The following is a 16,999-nucleotide window of genomic DNA, read 5'->3' on the forward strand; positions in this document are numbered from 1 at the left end:
AAGTTATGCACTGGGGGATCAGAATTTTTGAATCCCTTTAAGTCATGTGGGATCAGAAATTCTGAATTGTTGTAGAATTATAAATCGACAGCTCTTTCTATCATGTCAGCAGATTTGGTGGGGGAGGGGGATCAGAAATTCGCAATACTTTTAGAACCATGAACAGATAGCCGTTTTTGTCCCGTGAAGTGATGGGGATCAGAAATTCTGAATGCATTTAGAATTATAAGTAGATGACTGTTTTGCTCTGACGGGTTGTGGACTGAGGATCAGTTTTTTGAATCTATTAAAGTCTTGGGGGATCAGAAATTCTGAATCCTTTTAGAATCATAGATAGATGACCGTTTTATTCTGATAAGTTGTGGGCCGGGAGATCAGAAAATCTTAATCTCTCAAAAAAGGAAAGCGCGATGGGTGCACGATCTTTTTTACATTAAATTGTACATTTTGGTGAAATTGGATGTATTGTCCCTGGCGGACTCAACTGAACACTTCTTTTTCTCCTTCCAATAAGCCAAAACCTTTCGGAAACACAAACTTTTTCCGCATCAAATACCAGTACCCTTCGGAATTGTTCCAAATTGGAATGCCACATTTTAGTTTGGAAGGCGTTAACAATTAAACTGAATAATCAAAGATTATGAGAGTGCGTTTGACGCCGTCACTTTAAAATATATACCTTAAATGATTTCACTAGCTGACTTTCTACCTTTGTCTATTGCTAAAATCAACATTCTTCAGCAACCAAGGTTTTTCAGATAGATATGCATAGTGTCAAAGTCCATGTTAGTGAAGAGGTCACGATTTGTTGATACGTTGGGTGACGACGTGAGTTTCCAGACTCGCAAGATTAATAAGTTAATAGTATATTTAAATTACGTAAAGCACAAATTTAAGCTATCATTTGCAATCGCGTGCTCGTTTATCGTAAACAAACTCCGTGGGACTGATTCGAGTATTTCCCCTGATGAATAAAGTAGACCATATTTACATAATTTGCCGTTCCTTGGCTCAGGCTCATCCTTATGGATCTTGCCTTCAGAGTACCGAGCTATCTGTCGCGACTGGAACTAATCAACAAATGCAATCAAAATATAGCTGTTCCCACGGTTAAAATCCCAAAGCCCAGGCGACTCAAAGCCGTGTTAATAAACGAGGACAATTCCCTCAGATTTCGGTAAATGCCACCGTCGAAGCGTTTAAATTTACCAAAATACAACGCTGCGAGCACATATTAAATAGCGAAGCGTACGGCGACTGAATAGAAAGAAATCAAAGAAAGATCCAGCGGAAAGACGAGCTCACATGTTCGCTACGTGTCTCTTCACATGTCTTAGTAGTAAACAGTACCAGTACCCACTCTCAAAGTTCCACCGCAAAAGATACAGAGTTCCACCGCAAAAGATACGTCCAAAGTTAACGCTGAGAGCACATGGAAAGAAAGACCAAAGATCAACCGCAAAAACGAGCACACATGGCCTGCCCACATGCTCCGTATGTCCGTCACATGTCTTGTCATATGCCTTAGTAACGGTACCAGTTTACTGGCCGTGACATGCCCATGCAAAAATCAAGCGGGGTGGCCATTTTGGTGTCCTTACAGGAATGTGGATTTTTCAGCATATAACCATGCACAGGGCAACCAACTCTGGAAAGCCACATGTCAAAATTAGGCTTGCGTTCTACTTCGTCGAACGCGAACGCAATAATAATAATAATAATAATAATAATAATAATAATAGTAATAATAATAATAATAATTAAACAATAGAGTGCTTCTGACGAGAAACTATCGGCTGATAGTATACTTAAAGTGGTACTATGATGAAATTTTTACCCCGTGATTTTTAATGTGTATCACATAGAATTCCATGAAAGAATAAAAACGCCGTTACCGTTTGCAAATATCTACATTACTAAGTTTGAAAAATGTGTAAAATATGCAAATGAGATGACTGGTGATGTCAATATTATATCAAGTATATAAATGGAGCCGTCCTTGGCCAATTTGCAGCTAAGAGTCCTACAGGAAACACACCTACGGCTATAAAAAATACTGTTCCCATGGAAATTCACTCTTTTCCAGTCCCCACCCACTTGATTTCAATATGTTAGTGATTTTCAGCTCGAAAATCATTAACCAAGGCCACGAACTCGAGCTAACATATTTATATGCTTGCTGGATCATGCATGTGTATGAGGCACCATTAGCAAATATCAAAATGGAACGCCAAAGGTGGCCAGAAAAGCCTTTATTTTTTTACTTATTTATTTATTTATTTATTTATTTATTTATTTATTCAACTTTATTTATACACGGGTAAAACAGTAAAACATTAATTACGATGTTAAGATACTAATCTACTACTAATTAAATCTAATAACAACAAAAATAAAAACAATAACAAAGTGCCTACTTTCCATGAATGCTGTGTGATAAATTAACTTATTCATTATCAAAAAGGAAACCCCTGCAGCCGGATTTAAAACTAGCAAGAGTTTGTGCTTGCCGCAGATTGGTAGGTAAGCTGTTCCACATCACCGTACCAGTATAGCTGAAACGGTTTTTTGGTGCGGAGCAGTTGAAAAGCTAGTTTGCCCTCACAATTCCTGAGAGAATAGGTAGATATTGCACTGAGGTCAGTAAACATTGATTTCAGATGACCAGGGGCTAGACCATTAAGAGATTTATAGACCATAGTGGCTGTTTTTAATTCTCGTTGAAGAATAAGTTTTTGTCAGCCAAGTCTAACAAAGGGATCATCCGCATTGGCATAATATGAAGAAGAGGTCAAAATACGCGTAGCGCGATTCTGTAGTTTTTGTAGTTTAATGGAAAGAGATTTATCGCAATTCCCCCATACCACACTACAGTAGTCGAAATGAGGTTGAACTAAAGCATTATAGATGCATAAGAGCGTCTCAAAAGGAACAAAAGACCTGCTTCGCTTCAAGATGCCAAAGTAGGAGGCAGTTTTTTTGGAAATATGTCCGACATGTACGTTCCAAGTTAAGTTTTCATCTATATATATTCCAAGAGATTTCGTAAATTCTACTTGTTTTACAGAGGTACTGTCGATGAGTAAAAGACTGGAGTCTAGTAAAAGTATTTAAATTCAGTCTTTGACTTATCACAGAGTGAGTTTATTTGCCGTTAACCATTCAGTAATTTTAGTTAGATCATCGTTCATATTTTCCTCTAGATGCAAAACATCGTTACTGGCAAAGGTCAAATGAGTATCATCCGCATACATTCTAGGATGTGAGTTGATAGATCGTTTATATAGAGTCTAAAGAGGAGAGGTTCAAGGATTGTACCTTGAAGAATACCGCAAGTTAAAGGTTGGCTATTCGAGAGAGAGCCTTTTACAAAGCATGTCTGCGTACGATTATCCAAGTAGGATTTAAACCAGCTAGACGAGTTGCTTCCGACACCATAGGCTTTTAATTTAGATAGCAATATGGAGTGATCGACGGTGTCAAAAGCTTTCTTCAAATCTAGAAAACTGTCACTGCATTAACATTATCTTTATCGGTATTGAAAGCCCAATTATCTGTGGCTTCGAGTAAGGCAGTAGCAGTGGAGTGAAGTGAACGAAACCTCGACTGATTACAGGAAATTAGATTATTTTCAGTTAAATATTCGTAAAATTGATTGTATAAGATTCTCTCAAAGACCTTAGTCACAACAGGAATTATAGAAATAGGGGAGGAAATTATAGAAATATTGGGGAGGTCTAGAACCCAGTATTTTGCCATGGTAACAAAACTGTCAAGCTCGTATTGTGGAGAATCTTACTGCAAGAATAAAACATTTCTGATACAAATTGGCTGTGATATCTTCCTTCATCATATTCAGATCAAAATCTGGTAGAGTGCATGACGTCATCACTTGGCTAATTTGCGTATTTTAAATCTCTGGAATCTCTGGAACGAAAAGAGATATTTGAAAATAGTAAACAGCAGTTTTCTTCTCATACAGACTACTTCTTTATGTTTTAAAATGGTTTTGAAAGACAAATATTTGCCCCCGAACCCTCATTTCTCCGGAAAATATGAAACTAGTTTTAACATATGCATGTTTTAACAACATCAAATTTCCAATGGGCAACCATCAGACCGATAGTTTCGAGACATGAACACTTTATTGTCTTTGTTGTTCACCACTAAATTTTCTTCTGCGCGCCAGAAAATCATTTTGAATTATTTTCAACTCTTTTAGAAGAAAAGCGTGAAAGCCAAATGCAAGCAACCGTACTCTATGGTAATCATGAAAGCATGGTGACTATGTTTGGACGGATGAAATACCGCTGAACTGTAAAGATTGCATCGTGAACATGGCTTGGCGACTTCTTACCCATTATGCATATGGCAACAACAACAACAACAACAACAGAAAAACTATCCCTTACTTTGCAGGAATTAACTGAAATGATTCGTACATGTAGTCAAAAGTATATACAGCTTTACCTGCTAGTGAAAGTTTGGAAGAATTTCGCTTTTCCCCACCCCAAGTAGAAGGGTCTCAATGTGGTGGCGGCTTTTATTCTGGCTTTTTATTTGTTGTTGTTGTTGTTGTTGTTGTTTACAGCGAACGGTTAATTTATTTTCCTTACGGTGAGCAGAAATCTTAAAAATAATTGCAAAAATAATTAATTTTGGAAAGTTAAAAATTAACTTTCATCCTTTGAAAAAGTTAAAAACAAATAGTTTGATTACTGTGAAACATATTTAAGGTCTTAGTACCATTCCGGTATGGATAAAGGTATTAGAACGGTTTTCAACCGAGTGTCGTAAAACGAAAACCAAACAAATTACTTACCAATTAGACTACTCAGTCAATCTCAAACCGTAGTAAAACCAAAAGCAAAAGCAAAATAATTTCCTGATTACTTTTAGCCTGCGAGCAGGCTCACGTTGGAGCATAAGCGCGCGAAATTGAGCGGCGAAGCCGCTAGACGAGAAAGTGAGCCTGCTCTGATCTCTGCACATTTTTTATTTCCACCCCGGAAACCGCAGAAAAGAATAAGTCAATTAATTTTCAACGGAAGTATGAACTTTGGCAGCTCAGATTTCTCGGGAAAATTGTATATCTTTTTCATAGCAACTTGTAGGCGCGATATCCGTTGTTGATAAAGTTTTGCCGAAGAAAAACTGTCAAAATTTATGTCTACTAAGGACACACACTTGATTCCAATGATCTTGCTTTGGCAATCTGGTCTTTGAAGATGCTGGTAAACGGGCAAACGCCTTCGTGTTGTTTCGTTGCCCGCTTGCAGTCACATACGTTTGTAATATTTAGCTCTTCCCATATGCAGTCGGCAACACGACAAGTAGGTCTTGATTCATTAACATGCTTTCAACTGCTATTTCCTGCTCCCTCTTTAGTTTGAAATTTAACCAGAAGTAGACTGGAACTTTGTTAAAACATCAGTAATACGCGCACTCAACTCTTCCTCTGACTCCAAATGTGGACGACTTGTTTTTTATTGTGCGGTAAATTACAGACTCCATGGGGATTTAATCGCTCCTCATCAAACATAATAGATTGACAGTTTTCTCACCTTTCCCGCTTTTCAACCAATGGTATTTCACTTCGCTCGGACGAAGCAGAAATGAAAAAATTACAGAGATCAGGGCAGGCTCACTTTCTTGGCACCTCTTCACCAGACTCCTTCCCGCCGGATCGCTTTGCTCTTCGCCGCTCGCGCCTGTGACTCAAAGGTGAGCATGCTCACAGACTAGATTACTTTCGACACTCAATTGAAATACAGCTCAATTATAAGAATTGAAAACTAGCATAGCTTGCTACTTACTATATATACAGTGTATATCTGGATTTATTTATTTATTTCTCTAAAGTAGACGATGAAAAAATTAAAAGGAATGCCGATCTATTTTTTCCTCCACACTCTTATCTTCCTTTTCTTGCTCTCCTCCCTCTATTTATTTTTTCATCCCTTGAGGGTAATTTTAAGGCCATTTCAGTGGAATTGTGAAATCAAAGTGTATATGGCTATTCTGGTGCAAAATCTTTAACACGATTTTCATAAATGCAGTCGTACATATTAAGCCGTAAATATTAACAAGCCACAAGACATACAAGACACCAAAAAATTCTTGACAAGAGATCTTGAGACTTGCACTTTCGTGGCTAACACGTTTTTGCGGTTAACATCTTTGATGGCTAAAGGATAAAATTTTCAAACTTTTACGCCTAACGGCTAAATTTTTTGACCCGTTTTAGGGTTAATGGTTAACCCCATTGAGAGCTAGCCAATAAGCGCTTTTCTCCGGTTCAGTGTTATGAACATATATATACATACACAAATTGAACTTTATTTACTCCCGAAACTTCGGAGCACTTAGTATTTCTGCTGATTTTTTCCAGCTACCACCTAATGTTACAAATCATAATAATGAACGAAAAGTTAGAACAAAGCAGATAAATTTATGTAATATAACATTAATAAGAATAATAGCTAAATAATGAATAATAATAATGATAGAAATAAGCGAAAGATCTTGAAATCTGTAACAGTGCAATATTGATATGGCCGCCTATCAACTAAAGCAATTAAGGTTATAAGTAGTTGTACATATTTGAGGCAAGGTGAAAATATACGTTTTTTCTTAAAATCAACTAATAAGCCCTGCATCGCATACCGAAACAAGTGTTTTAAGTATTTAAGTTCTAAGTAGTCTTTTACAGTATTGCTACTCCCTTGTAAATGGAACGCAAGTTCACTGCACTGTGAAGCAGACTCAATGCATATATAATGACCTTGACTATTGTTTGAACCCAGCTTGCTCGATCCGGACTAAAAAGGCGGGATAATGCAAATTACTATATATTTAATTTGACACTGGCAACCAAATCCCATAACTTCGCTGAAATTGTTGTGTTTGAATCTAAAGTTTAAAATTTTGATTATGGCTCTTCTTCTGGTAGCGGAAATAAACCTGAACGATGACGTCATAACATGTCATCAAAATAAAGCCAAAGATTTATCACTTACATTTAGAGACCGCAGTAATCATCGAGCTAATAGCTGGTTTTCACATGACGTCACTAAAATTCGAACTACAAAACTATTGATCTCCCTGAGATTTTACTTTAATGATGTATAAGAGCAGCTGAAAACTAATATTCATACAAATTTTCGCTCTGAATGGTTTCTTAGTTTTGTAATACACTACGCTTGAATTTCCAAGCTTTTGCGTGACGCGGCATTTACATGACGGCCTAGAGAGCTGTCATGAGGGTTAAAAAACTGACCTATTTCGGGGAACTTGGCTATCTGAACAGTTCAGGTCTTAGAAAAAGTATTATTTTAATATTTTAGAGTCCCTCGAGGGATAAATTCAGGGTTTTGTAGCAAAACTCAGTGACAGATGTTTCTGTTGGTTTCCGGCCGCCATGTTGGTGCCCATACGGATGGCACCAGCATGATGGCGTCTCCATACAAATCTCTCTAAATTTGGGAAAAAAATTTCTGCGCATATCTCGCATAAGAAAAATTCTTGTGACCCGAATTTTGGCGAGAGTCTTTGCCTATTTACCTTCTTTCATTTCCCAGATTCTGGACTTTATCTATTGACCGGTTTTGATTTTTATTTTGATCTAATTTTAATTGCGTGACACTGAAAACCAGCAATACTGTAAAGAGTACAGCTTGCGTCATCACAATCTGATTTAGTTTGTTGAATTTTCAGGAGATAAAAGTGCCAAGAACAAACTGTTATGTTTTCTCTCCAGTAACCTCCAACCACCCCACCCCCCGCAGCCGTCAACCCATGGCAACTTGGCCAGCTTCAGGAAACGTATCTTGTAACTTAGCAATCTCAAGTTCAAATACAGTCAAACAAGAAAACTATAATATGCTTGCTGTCGGAAACTGCCAGCAGACATAAGAAGTATAAACTATAGATGCCTTGGGGAGGAAAGTATGTTTTTCAATGTACAACATACACTAGTCATCAAAACACCTTGATATGAAACAATGTCGATCTCCCGGAGGGGGGGGGGTATTCCCATATATGGGCTATATAGGTATGTGCGGCCCCAAAGGGTATGGTTTTTCAGCCGTTTCAGTCATGAATAGGGTATCGATTTTAAGCTGATTTTGGCTATTTTAGTCATAAATAGGATATGGTTTTTGCACTCTAGCATTGTCATGGGTATGTTTTTAAGAAGAAGCCACTTTTTCATCATTATCGAAAAGAAAATCAACGAAAGCCCTTCATAAATTATGTTTACGGTAATTTAACATTGGTCTGAACTAGGGAACGTGTTATGACGCAAGTCTAAAACAGGGTTTTGATTTAAGGGTCAGGTCATAAATAAGGTTTTGAATTTTTGGTCAGGTAATAGATAGGGTAGGGAATATCGCAGATTTTGGTGATAAATAGGGTAGGGGTTTTTGGGAAGCGGGTCCCACACCCCCACCTAATTTTTCTGGGAGTCCTCCCCGGGGGTTCGATCTTAACGTATTGATGTTTCAGTTGTGTTTCAACTATACCGTTCACCCCTGAAACACACAGCAGCAATATTTCATAAATGCCTTTCCACTTGGTTTCTGTTCTTTGTTTGTATCAGGTTAAAATGTTAAAGACAATGATGTGTCCGATCAAATGTGACGGATCACTACTAGTTATTTCAAAAACCCACTTATCGCTATCTTGCACGCGCGCCTTGTTCGAGTTCCTGTATGTGAAAGTTTCTGCTGCAGACGCAAACTTTGCTCATCGTCTAGCCTACGACCGCTTCCTCAGGTATTTTACACGTATCTATTTCTATTGATAATTTTGTTTTCACAAGTTAAAACATAGAAAGGGAGGGAAGTACACTTTTGTTCAGTTGGAGATCGCAATAACACAACGGAAGAATGTGTACGTGTTTTAGTTAAGATGGCGTAGTCGTTCAGTTTTGGCGAGCCTATAAAGCCAGCTATTCAAGCTCACCATAGGCGTAAGAGCGCACAAGCATTTAAATGGGGAGGATCATTTTAGCGGCAAGCATATATTAAGCGCAAGGAAGCGCCGAGTGAAAGCTAGCACAAGAAGTGATAATAAGAAACAACTTTCCCTTATTCTGTTATCAGACTTTAAGAAACGCCGCATTGCAAGTTAACATATATTATTTTAAGAATATGAAAAGTAAATTAAATTATTCGTACATTTTGTACTTATGCTCATGTTGAACAGCGAATTGGATGTTAGTGCCGACTGATACCAGACAGACTAAAACTAACAGTTAAAGTAATCAACAAATTTAGCTTCTCAACAACTATGTTCAGCAGGTGAGCTCTATTGCAGGAAGAAGGCATAAGGATAATAACTGGCTGGGTTTGTTCTTCTTTGTATGGACAACTGGAGACGTCTTCCAGAAACGCTGAGCGGTTTAATTACCTTTTTATTGGACGCCATCCGTTCATACAAATTTTTATTTAGGCACATGATCTGATATTCCGTGAGAATGGAAATCGTTTGTGGCTAGTAAAGCTGAACAGAAAGGAACCTCCATTTTCACGATTTTATTGACTTGAAGGCCAAAAATAGTCGATAACAATCATGAAATACTTCTTTACACCGTTAGAAACAAATGTTGACTTATTTTATGTAGCATAAAAAGCTATAATTAGCTATTAAGATTTTAAGAAGCGGAAGTCAATTTGAACAACATATCTACTAATTAAGAAATATTGAACGAGGGTTGCTTAAACAATTCAAATCCCGCAGTTAGTAAAAGTGAATAGCTAATACTGAAAATTTTTATATGGCAAGGCAGTCCTGGGGTAAATCCAAGCGTTCTGATTGGTTCTTTCTTGGCCAGGATTTTGCTTTCTGCGGATTTTGTTTTCTACGGAAACGGTCATAAGCCGTTCATTTTTTTTGTTGTTTTTTGTTTTTGTTTTTGCCGGCAAATTCAAAACAAGTACTACATAATAAACTACTTACTAACCTTGCTTGCTTGAGCCGTACTGGAGAACATTGTAAGGACCTCGCTGTACTTTGTTCGTACTGCCACTGCCGGTACGGCCCTCACGCTCTGTTAATCATTTATTTCGAAAAGCCAATACCACAATGCTACGAATATATTTCATTTGTTTCAGACCTTAGTCGTCTGGTGGGAGGCGCCGTGGCTCGTTTCTTCTCGGTTGTAGCCCTGGCCGGGGACATTTATGTTGTGTTCTTGGGCAAGACACTTTACTCTCACGATGCCTCTCTCCACCCAGGTCTATAAATGGGTACTGGCAAACTTAATGCTGGGAAACTAACATCCCATCCAGGGGGGGGGGGGGTAGAAATACTCCTAGTTGCTTCATGTTACAGAAACCGGGATACGCTGCGGCCTGATGGGCCACTTGGCTCGTATGCAGACTTAGTAGTCTTAGTGATGGTGAAACAGCAAAGAATGACAGTCGCAGAGACGAGTTGTGTCGCATAGCGCTCGACAAGATTATCAAACACAGTTTGCAAAAATGTTTATATGAAGGATCCCTTAATACGTTTAAAATACGCTAGTTTCAGTGTAGCTACCGTTAAGAGAACAAAATAAAGAACTAAGTTTGCAATTTAACGGTGAGAGCGAAAACTGCGATCACTAAATCAGGAACGGTAAAACAACGAAAGTGAAACTGGGAAGTAAATTAAACTTTGTGTATTGGAAAATCACCAACTTCATCAGTTTTGCTGGAGTGCCGTGTTCGTCTTGTTCGAACTTTCGTAATCCCCCTACAGTTGATCTTGAGCAAGTTTGCTTTGTTTGTTTGTTTTGTGTTTTTTCTGTTGTTGTTGTTGTTATTGTTGTAGTTGTTATTGTTTTTGTCATAGCTTAAGCGCCAAGTGTTTTACTTCTTTTAGCTTGTTCAAAATTACTTCGTTAAGAAATGGCGAATAGCAAATAGATTCCACTTCATGTTGCTGAATTCATCAAACATTGCATGACTCACAACACCACAAAGGATATTGCTGTTATGATGCGTTACTGTGTATTATACCGTTGTCAGCGTTGGGCTAAAACGATATCTGTAACACTGACTCATTTTGGACTAGACTTTGTCCGATGACATGAACTTCCGCTTACTAAGACAACTACTCCTGCTCCTACCTGTCTTAACCCTTTAACTCCCAAGCACGTATATACGCGTTGTTAATGGTCGTACTCTTTGTACCATTTGTGACGTCATCAACTTAAATGTCATCAGGTGTTCTTGATAAGCAGATAGTAGAGCAAGGATAGATCTATCCGCACAACTATTGGTTTTGGATATCGACGGCATTCTGACTTAGCAAATTGAAAAACAACGTTCACAGTTTTGGTGCCAAAAAGGTGGTAAAATGGCCCATTATACCTATAATTGATCAAGGTCCCATTTTCAGGCTTTGTCCACAACAAGAGAAAATGCGCACAATTGACACCCAACGTTTTACGGCAGCCAGAAAGAATATGAAACGCAAAAGGTAGCGAGAGTAAAAGGGCCGAGAAAAAGGACAGGAAAGGGACAAGAAAAAAACTCGGAACTAACAATCGCATGTACCAAATAAAAAATTTTGTACGTTTTTGTAAATTATCTTCGATAAATCTATCTTTTTGGTAAAAAAAAAATAACTTAATAACATTTAGCATCATGGTAGCAACAGGCAGATTCATAAGGGTTAAAAACGGCATTTTGTGCGAAAGTTTTGGTTTTAAAGGGTTAAGATAATTAAAATTTTGTTTTTTAAATAACGTAAGGGTATCATTCTTAACTGTTTTCCTTTAGCTGAGCATTTTGTTATGTATACATCGTTTGTTTTCTTCGCTGTTTAACGCAAAGACGCATTATTACTAATTTCAGGAGAATAGATTCTCTGAGATTGACCTATGGAGGATATAGAATTGGATTTATCAGGTAATGTTACAGCGGAGCACGCGGCGGAGCCCCATACCTTAAAAAATTTGGTAACCCATCGATTCAAAACATTTTTGTTGTCACGTGACCGTCCGTACGTACGTATGTTCGTCCGTGCGCCACTCGAGGTACATTTACACCACTCTCCTCTCACCTATAGGGGTTAAATCCAGGCGGATAAAAGTGACTCTCTTCCCGCGGCTGTGTTCAACCCTTACATAGAGCGCGCCGCCGGGGAAGGGGGAGTTCAGAGGTTGGACTACTCTCACAACCACGATGCAGCTGTATCTACTTGGCTACGGGAGTAAATGATTCAAGAGTTAAATGGTGGTCCTTCTTGTTTCTAACATGTGGATGAAGTTCAAGGAGAAGGGTCACTATCAATTGACATTTCTCTTGGATTGGTTCGAGTAGTTAATTATTTTCTTAAACGAATAAGATCTTGTGTTTGGCCGACATGAAATTTGCTTTTGGATCAATTGTTCTAAGCAGTAAAATATACCCAACCTTACGGTAACACTTCTTCTTAAACTAAAGTAACCGCGGTCTTGTGTTGTTATAGAAGGAATCATTATAGCCAATTATTCACTTAGAACCTGTCAAAGACATTCAGCGATTAACTTTCATCATCATAATTCTTTTGTAGCCTGCGCTGAGGGACTGAGCTCCGTAGCAGATCTTAGCTTGGATATTTCCCCTGAAACTTGTTTCCAAGATGGTGGCGATTTTTCGTCCCAGTTGCCAGAAATGGGTGAACTTCAGATTCCCAGTCGTTTAACTAGACAGTTACCTCAATCATGTGCTCCACGGACAAATCAACTTGGCGGTGTGCTGCAGGCCCCTAGGGCAACTGATGACCCTGGGGCAACTGGGGCACCTGGCGCACCTGGGGCAACTAGCGCCCCTAGGGCAACTGGCGCCCCTGGGGCAACTGGCGTACCTGGCGCGCCTATTCAGACCTTAACTCCCCCTCAGCAAGCGTTGCATTCCTCTTTGACAGCCTTTAACAATGTAAGGATTTCTGAGACATTTAAAAACCCAATCACTAGTGTTGGAACTACCTGTCAGGAAAACTTACGTATTCTTTTCTAACAATGATACGTTAGGGCAATGCTTTCTTTCGTTTAGTGCACACACGGTTGTTTCCTGCTATAGGAAAGAAAGTTACCTACGCTTGTTTTCCCATTACTTGTTACGAAGAAATGTATGCCATTGCTATTTATTATCTGGATATTTATGAAATACCGGGAGTTTTGTTCCGTAAATTTGATTTCCTTCTCTCGCGCAGTCTTTCAAAAGTGAGGATGTTGACGTTGCTATGATTTCGGACATGTAAAATCGTTTTTTCAACATCATTTAAGTTGAATTTGACATTTCTAACACAGAGAGTAACATTCTCTTGAGAATACGTACTTCATCTTTGTGTTACGTTGAAATGGTTGTCATATTAATTAACACATTTTCTATTACAGTCCCGACCTCAGTTATGACGACAACCGCTTTCGATACTTTTAAAATGATAAAAAAAAAACACTGAGATGTCTTAGATAGAGATGTTTCATCCACGTAATGGACAGAGCATTACATGGCTGCTTGGGGATACGAATGTTATCTTCTTGTGTTGATGGTGTTTCTCACTTACATAAATCGCTAATATGAAACAGCTAAAGCAGAATCCAAAGTGTTCTTGTTAAAACGTTTCTCTCCGTCTTCATACATTCATAATCAGAAGAGCTGACATCCAAGGGCCTTTTTATTCAAGTTCGTTGAAATCTTATTTTATACTTTGTCATGTACAGCCTGGATATCAAGTTCAGCCTGGCTACCATGCCCAACCTATTCACATCCAGCAGCCACTTGCAGCTGCTATTTCAGTTAAACATCAAGGATTGCCTTTATGTCCAACCAATGAATCATGTCCAACCAATGAATCTTGTTCAACCAATGAATCATGTTCAACCAATGAATGATGTTCAGCAGACCACCACTGTTGTCAGTGGAGTCATGCCTGTTCAAGTAAGATGATACACTTTTAGCTTAATTGAACGTTCCTAATTATATGATAATCAATTATCATCTATTTCTTGCCAATTGCAGTTAGTTTGATTTGCATCTAATGTTCCTTTCCACGCGGAAGTTAATGTACCTGAACGCAATTCGCAAAGTATCATATAAATGAATGAATGGCACTACCAAACTAAACAAATGATTCTGAGCTTTGCATGATGTTGGTCAGTTAGCCCTTGATAGAACCCGATCAGGGTCAGTTACTTATTGATAAGACGTACCGCCACCCCAGCAGCTGTTTCAGATTCAGTCAAATCCAGTTTAAATTTGTAAAGCCATAGAATCAGTGGTCTCGACTGATTGGCAATCTCACTACTTGATTACGTTTTATTTCCGGCACATCTTATCACCTTATACCTACATAGCGGTCAAGGGCAAAACGTCAACTCTAGTTATCTCTAAACGAGACGTTATGAAAGGAGCAGTTCTTGAGCAGTGTTAAATCAGATTACGAATCAAATTATAAGCGCTCGTTTTTTTGAAGTTAAGTGCGGGTGACCAGTGCGTTTGACTACTGTGCACTTTCTACCACATTTTTACTGACAAGATCAAGAACGTGGTTCGGCAAAGGGGTAATGATGTTGCTGGGTTATATGGGCTGATATCTAAGGACCAGTACCAAGCATATCTCTAATTGTTCCTACAATATAAGTGAGAAAATATACATTGGGCTTCCGATTAACAGATTTGGTCCCTCCTAATTACTCTAGACGCAAGATCTGCTGCAAAAGTCACTGAATCAAGCTTTTGTGGGAAAGAATTGGGAAGGACTCGGTACTCTGGAAGGGCCTCTATCCATGCAAGTGTATAAACGGGTTTTAGTGAACTGTAGAGAAATACCGACGCCTAAACGGGACGTATCTGTGTGGAGGGGGAGGATGGTGAAGAGGAGGAGGTAATCTGCATTGGACAAGAACCCAGAGCGGGAGCGGGGGGTTAGAGGACTCCGAGTCGCCGCATGCTACAGAAACCAGGCACAATGCCACTTTAGTTTATCCAAAATGACCTCCATGGGAGGAACAAAAAGTGGGATTTGACATTTTACAAAGTCAATTTTTTAAGATTTGCTACTAATTTCATGTTTGTGTAATTGTAGAGGCCGGGACCTGTTGTCATACCTCAGATTCCCCCTTCAAACTGGATGGGATTATCTATCTTTTCCGTGATATTTTGCACGCTCCCATTTGAAATAATTGCTCTTCTGTTCTCTTTTCTCGTAAGTAGTTTCATTTGCTTGCATTTTTGTTTACTTCTAGTACTTTTCATTTGCTTGGTCTACCTGTCGAACGTGTCAGACTTGTTTCACCGAAAACGGTTTATGTCCTATACCAATACGTCAAATGGTGAGATTAAAGAAACATTTTATGGGTTGGCCTTTTCTTGTTGGTCCAATTGTGAGAGTGGTTAATTTATCGCTTTGATAGAAGGCACCCATTAGTGGAAATCGAAAAAGTTGTAAAGGTTTTTGTTTTTCTAAAAAAAAACTCAATCTAGCTTTAGAAAAAAGTACTATTGCTTGGTCTTAAGGTTTTTTTTTCCTGAATGAAGGTCGATGGGAGATTCAGTGGCAATCAGGGTCACCAGCAGCCTAAGCTCTATGACTAAAATGCAGTTTTAGTACATGCACGTGTAACGTTTCTAAAGACAGAGAATTACGATAGGATAGAGAAGCATTACCAACTGCTGCTCGGCGAAATGAGCCCATGCCCCGAAAGAGAGATCTGACTGGGGAGAGCCAGGAAATCGAACCTTAACATTTGTTTATTCTTTCAGGTTAATGATTCTTACAGAAGTGGACAGTATGACAAAGCACGGAAGAACTCAGAGATCGCTAAGTGGATGAACGTGCTTGCAATTATAAGTGGACCGACTTTAGGTTGCGTTGTTCTATATCTGATCATTAGACCCTTATGAAATATGCTGAGCACCACAAGAAATCACCAACATCTTAGTCATTAGTCATTGTTATTCTCCCGATACACTAGCTATAATACATGTAGTCAGTTTAATATTACGACACTAGCCTGCAGACAGACCAGCTCTCTCGCAAAGAGTGCGTGGCTACTCACAGCTCCAAAATCATGTTCTTTTGTCGTTGACGACGGATCGACAATGCCATATCACATCCAATGTTATGCTTAAGCGATAGACCACAAGTTTCTATGGTTTATAGGCTGATAAACCCCGTGGGATGTTGGAAGAACACGAGAAGAGTTAGGAATTCCTCGAGTGTTCTTCCAACATCCCAAGTGGTTTATCAGCCTATAGACCACGCGAAATTTCCGTGAGTTTACTGGCACAATAAACCATAGCTGATTGACCAATCAGAGCGCGCGCATTGATTTGATTATTATATAATTATCAATTAGTATCACCCAACTAATCGGACAGAAAAGGCAATAATAAAGTTAGCAAATGCAAGTTGAAGAAACATTTATTTGGGATTAAAGAACATTAAAACGAAAGAAAGCGTCACGGTCGATTGCGCCAATTTCGCTACTCGAGGACTATTATTAATAGTTCTCTAGTAGCGTAGCCAATTAAAATGCAGGATTTGCAATAGTCCACTAGTTGGGTGATACTAAACAGAAATAGCCCCTTCGTTAGTGGCTTGTAGATGAAGCACCAGAAGAAATCTTCATGAAAAATTAAAGAATCACAGTAAAACAGCTCGAGGCGATTCACTGCCTCAAAATTTATTTTTATTTTAAAAACTGATTTGTAACCAGGTGGTTCCGTGATAAATATAAAAATGTTACACTGGTTGAGAAAATCTATTAATAATCTTTAAAAACCCAACGTTTCGGCTATTAACATAAACGTTCTTCAGGGGTAATAAAAAGTATAATGAAGTGACAAGTATATTTAAGATCGCGTAGTTGCTAATAAAAACCGAATATATTAGAAAATTAGTTCTTATCCAATAGAATCAAAGCTCTGTACTCTTGAGGCATTTCCCAAGCCTCCAAGAGGCGTCGGTTTCGCCAACTTGTGCTGGTGCGTAATATTGTAGACGATTCCCACAATTCCGGTGA

At 38.6% G+C, this 16,999-nt stretch overlaps 1 protein-coding gene and 1 pseudogene across 3 annotated transcripts; one reads left to right on the top strand and one right to left on the bottom strand.

The window, feature by feature from the left end:
• Nucleotides 1–2,360: 2,360 nt before the first annotated feature.
• LOC145473762 (uncharacterized) lies at nt 2,361–4,361 on the bottom strand (annotated as a pseudogene).
• A 3,674-nt stretch (nt 4,362–8,035) lies between these two features.
• Nucleotides 8,036–15,279, top strand: LOC145479591 (uncharacterized). Of its 3 annotated transcripts, none has more exons than XM_081457995.1 (3): nt 8,036–8,775; nt 11,844–11,897; nt 15,061–15,279. In XM_081457995.1, the coding sequence occupies exons 1-3, from the start codon at nt 8,561–8,563 to the stop codon at nt 15,128–15,130; spliced, it is 339 nt and encodes a 112-aa protein (XP_081314121.1). In that variant the 5' UTR covers nt 8,036–8,560; the 3' UTR covers nt 15,131–15,279. The 3 variants fall into 3 exon arrangements, with proteins under 3 accessions (XP_081314121.1, XP_081314119.1, XP_081314120.1); XM_081457993.1 differs by lacking the exon at nt 15,061–15,279 and adding an exon at nt 12,544–13,021; XM_081457994.1 differs by lacking the exons at nt 8,036–8,775; nt 15,061–15,279 and adding an exon at nt 12,544–13,021 and having other exon boundaries at nt 11,795–11,897.
• The last annotated feature ends 1,720 nt before the right edge of the window (nt 15,280–16,999 follow it).

This window comes from Orbicella franksi, chromosome 2, assembly GCF_964199315.1.
Source record: "Orbicella franksi chromosome 2, jaOrbFran1.1, whole genome shotgun sequence".
NCBI classification, from domain to species: Eukaryota; Metazoa; Cnidaria; class Anthozoa; order Scleractinia; family Merulinidae; genus Orbicella; species Orbicella franksi.

Excerpts from the sequence above, each read along its gene's own strand:
- LOC145479591 (XM_081457993.1), top strand. The coding sequence starts at position 11,870 with ATGGAGGATATAGAATTGGATTTATCAG. Across the intron at positions 11,898-12,543 it reads TATAGAATTGGATTTATCAG|CCTGCGCTGAGGGACTGAGC; the intron begins GTAATGTTACAG and ends ATTCTTTTGTAG.